The following is a 4,932-nucleotide window of genomic DNA, read 5'->3' on the forward strand; positions in this document are numbered from 1 at the left end:
GCACAACGTCCATTTAGTCCAGGCTTGGGGAGTGAGTGCTCGCTGACAGCTTTTCCATATGTGATCAGAGAAGGACTCTACCAACGCCTGCAAGACGTATGCAGGTTATTTTCATAGTACCCTCTAAAAAAGCAACATACCGATTCACTGATGAATGAACTGCCTAATGTTACAACAGACCAGAAGAAAATACCAGCTCCAAGGATGATTTTCCTATTGTACCGGTCACCGAGGTATCCAAAGATGGGGGCAGCCAGCATGTAACACAAGATGAAGACTGGAAATCCAAGAAGAAGCAAAGACAATATTGGTCAAATTACTTTTACCGTACGTACTCCTCACCCCTCAGACAAACTCAGGTTATTTTTTAGGGCGGAGGTTAAAGGCAGGCTGAGTTTGTAGAACTAGTAGGTAGATTGATACTTAGAAAAAGATAAATGCAGATTCAAAAAAAACCTATACAAAAATAAAATGTGTGAATTGCTCAAGTTCTGTATTTCCTGAGAAATTCCTTCATCTTTTGTGATTCACATATGTAGGATTTTTGAAGGACTCAACTCCAGTCTTCCCTGAACCAAAGACTTTCAGTTTTGCATTGTAGTCAGCCTGCCCACAAGTGGAAGTGAGCAATACCACACACGGGTAGGAACTAGAAGAAATAAGTAACTAGACTGTGTTTTAGGAACAGACCACATAGATGCAAGGCAAAGTAAACTATCTGAACTTAAGAGGTTTTATTACCTGTTTGCAGTAGACCTGTGTCCCCATCGCTAAGCTCGAAGTATTTCTGTATATCTATCAGGGTCCCTGCAACAGAGTCAAACACTGAATGACAGCAGAGTACCCTGCTAATTCCTTGTAATTCTATTCATTTGCCATCTCAGACATTTATTTTAAGAACAGGGCTTGCAAGAACTGCAGCACATTTAGCTTGCTAGTTTACACGTAAACCATTACCACAAGCACAGACACACAGAGAAGTAAAAATTCTTACCACGATAGATAAAATTCATGATCTTCCACTATATAGGTCTTATGAGAGTCAGTTTACCCACTATTTCAATCATGACTGTTCTGTTTCTTTTGCACCGTTAGTACCTAAGCACATAAACAGTTTACAGTTCAAACTTCAGTGGACACAATGTGGAACGGAACAGTGGCAGAGTTTTGCAGCCAGGAGGTTGCTATCTTCATACAGCCAATCCTAAAATTTTCTTAATGACCTTAAAATGTTAAGATGAGTTAAATTCCTTCTGTTAAGAATAACTGTTAATATTTTCAGTATGTACAGTATTCAAATTAGCGCATGTTGGATTTTTCAGGATGCAAATGGCTACAGTCTTCATTAGCCAATGGTGGCTAAATCGGCCCATAGCCAGGGAAATACTACTGTAATTCAGATCATGGTTCCGGTCGTGTAATTCTGTTCATATTTCCATGACAATTTTGCAGAGATCAGATGAGATCTAGAAAACTGTGGATTTACAAATTAACATTTTTAGTGGTGGCAATGACAGACAAGCTTCACCAAAAGTGATCATTTCTATTCGTGATAAACGGCTGACAGAAATTCCATCTTGATTTCTAACAATTCAATAGCTATGGAAAAAGGTTAGAAGAGTTGTCAAAAAGTGTGGAAGAAATTCACACAAGCAACAACCTGAGGGAAGATCCATGGATCTGGCACCTCATGGGTGCATGAATGCTGTTGAGACAAAAAGGTCATTGTCAGCTCTGCATCACGCAGACCTACCATCTCACCTGTCTTGCATTTCTGCATTATATTCCTGAAAAAAAAATTAAAATAGCAGAAGATACTGCTTTGAATAAGCGTACCTTGACTCCGATATTGAAAGATATCAATTAAAAAAGAAATTTCTTCTCATGCAGCTTTAGTTTTGCCAAAATAGTCAAAACATTATTAAGAGGATGAAGCCACCACTTAAGAAAACAAGTTCTGTGTAAATTGTCTGCGATGTTCACAGAAGCTGACCTGCAGCAGAATGTTGCTCAGGGTGAGGTTAGCAAGAGGTACCTGTTCTGCTCCTACTGTGTATTTTACATCTTATGCCACGTACCGTGCTGCTGCAGCCCCTTAAAAGCATTCTTGAGCCAGCTAGTCTAAAGCTAAATCCATGCTCTCCCACAGTCCCCGTGGCTGCAGCATAATCAGTCTCCTCGCTAGTTACTGATGTGACTTGAAGTCAGCGCAGATCACGGTCTAGCCTAACAGCAGCACCGGCGGTTTTATAGCTGTTTCTCAATGACTCTTGAACCTATTCTGCATTTAGGGTTTTCCTAATGGTCTCAGGAGTTTAAGTCAGTGACTTCATTCAAATGTTTTGCAACATTAAAACGGGACAATCAATTGTATCTATTCCTTCTGGTAGCAGATTATCAACACACAGATTATCAACACAGCAGAAATACTGTATTACAGGAACTTCAGTTTGGGGCTAATAGAGTATTTAGAACAAATCACAGCTAACACAAGACTTGAACTGAACCACAACTTCATCTCTAACTTTCACACTGAGCACCATGAAAATGTTATCCCCTCCACATAACTGAAATAACTGGCCTGACCAGTTGTTGGCAAATTACAAAGCATTGATCTGAACGGCTTAGAACAGGGTAACAGATCAGAGCGGAAAAAGCCTGCATGATCACCATTTTTAACAAACCGAAGACTCAATTCCAGCAGACAGTTAAGTGGAAGAGCTTGTTTTCTGTGTGAATATTGATGCAAACTCTGTGGAAGCCTGTGAGCAAAATGGCCCGGAAACCACAACTTCATAACTGCCACCAGCTTACTTTTAAACAAATACTCAAGCCTCTCCTCCTTCACTTTCCTGTTAACTTATGTTTAACAATGCATTCATACATATGGACAGCCAAACTCAAAAGTACTGATGCAAGAATTCTGCAGTGCAGCTGAATTCTAGCAGATGAACAGTATATTGCAGTATAAACTGCAATTTACAGATTTGCCCCATGGCCCAAGAGGTCATAGAGTTAACTAAAAAGTGGTTTAGTCACATACCGTAATTAAAGTAGATGTTTGATATTTCAAAGGCCTGGACACTATCCCCACCTCTGCTCTCGAATTCTTACGTGTCCCTGAAGGTACCTCACTCACAAGAAACTGAGCTTGTTAACAAGTAGGCAAGCTTTACTTCACGGGCCTTCTTGAAAATTTTAAGCTCTTAGCATGTACAGGAGCCAAAGAATAGTTCAACGCCTGGAATGAGCCAAGTGACTGCTTGCACTGAATACTTCCAAGTGCATACCCTCCTAGCATCCCAGTTCTTGCTCGAAGATGTTTTCATCCTCTCCCGTCCCCTGCCCTTCTCCAGGGAAAATTACTTGACCATAGAACTCATACATTGAAGTTTTTCACTAGCAGTCTTGCAGTGCCATTCGGCAGGCACTCCTACTTGTTCCCTTCCCTCTTATATGTGTGGTTAAGAAGTATTCAAAAGAAAAAAGCTTAAACTCCTAAACCCGCTATCCTCTCAATTTTTAAAGATACTGACCAAATGTCTTAAATTTCTGAATGGTCTAAGTAGTAAAAGTAATTAGTTTGTGTACTGTCACTAGACATTAATTCCAAATTTAACAATCCATCCTTTGGGTTTTTGCAAGGTTTTAAAACATTTATGAGTTCCAGGCCACTCAGAAGTAAAATATAGCGAGCTCACAGCAAGTGTTTCCTCCTAATTTATAAATCAGATCCCTGGAAGCATGGTAGATGCTTAGGAGTGATGCTAAACAGAATAATTTACACAGACCGCAGTTTACATGGGAGGAAAAAACATAGATTTCCCACCAGTTTACTAGAAGCAATGCTTTGCTGTTCACGGCTAGGTAAAAAAAAAAAATTAAAAATCCCATTTTGGAAGGAGGATATTATTTGTTAGAAAACAATTTGTAAATTTGGTAGGCGGTGCTTAAGGAAGTGCGCCTCCATTCTCTCTACACAACCATGTTACACTCTTCATTGCAGAAATCACACACTTTCCAGCAGAGCATGAGGAAGTTAAGCCTCCCGTAAACAAACTTGCACAAAGATAACGTAATTTTTGTACTTTTAATGGGGGGAATGGCATCGCTATTCTTCAGAAAAAGGCAAGTCCTATCTATCTACTAGATCCAAAGAAGGCCTGGTAAGCTGCTGTATACAATAAAGGGAAGCTTACTCAAATCTCTGTAGAATCCAGACACAAAAATAGACTAGTTGCTCTGTATGCTAAACGCTGTTTACAAGAGACTTACATTTAAAAATATGAATCTCAAGCATTTAACAGATGTGATTTTTATAAGCATTCTACTAACCGTTACTAACTAATACATCATTTATTGGTCTTTCAAGATATATAATTGGAAGTTTCATTAAGAGTATGACCAACAGGCTAAAGCAGATAAGTGAAAAAGATTAAAAAGACATAAAGCATATCCTTACTTTAGAAAACATTTGTGACTACAGAGTAAGTAGAGCTGTTGAGAACTTAAATTTCTTTTCCCTTAGGAGGAGAAAATAGGCTCTCACCTGGTACAATGAACCAATCCATGAAATTAATTAAATTCGCATAGCACAGCACGGCAGCTGTCGGGTAATCTCTCTTTGCTGGACCGTTCCTTGACACAGGCACGAATGGACCTTGTCTCACATGCGCTGCAGTAGCTCCATAATTCTGCTCCTCAGGAGGCGGCTGGGACTGCAAGCCTCTGTTTTCACGTGCACCAGGGTTTTGCATATTTCCCAGTGCAGAAAGTCACCATAGATTATGCAGGGTTTCCTTCGCGCACCAAGCTACAAGTCAGTTTTGTGCTCGGGCTATGAGGAACTTCAATCACTACGGTCATTTCCGGCAGCGAAGCCCAGCCACTAAAAACCGAAATTAAATGGTCCTTGCAGTAGGAGGAACTTTA

At 39.9% G+C, this 4,932-nt stretch overlaps 1 protein-coding gene across 1 annotated transcript in view; it reads right to left on the reverse strand.

Moving 5' to 3' along the window:
• The window catches only part of SPNS3 (spinster homolog 3 (Drosophila)), a 30,864-nt gene extending 26,107 nt beyond the window's left edge, over positions 1-4,757 (reverse strand). The window contains exons 1-3 of the mRNA XM_009319314.1: positions 4,550-4,757; positions 742-807; positions 141-277 (exon numbers count right to left, since the gene is read on the reverse strand). Of these exons, the coding sequence (XP_009317589.1) occupies positions 141-277; positions 742-807; positions 4,550-4,757 (411 nt within the window). The remainder of the gene's footprint in view (positions 1-140; positions 278-741; positions 808-4,549) is intronic.
• Positions 4,758-4,932: the final 175 nt, after the last annotated feature.

Source organism: Pygoscelis adeliae, unplaced genomic scaffold (assembly GCF_000699105.1).
Source record: "Pygoscelis adeliae isolate BGI_AS28 unplaced genomic scaffold, ASM69910v1 Scaffold282, whole genome shotgun sequence".
NCBI classification, from domain to species: Eukaryota; Metazoa; Chordata; class Aves; order Sphenisciformes; family Spheniscidae; genus Pygoscelis; species Pygoscelis adeliae.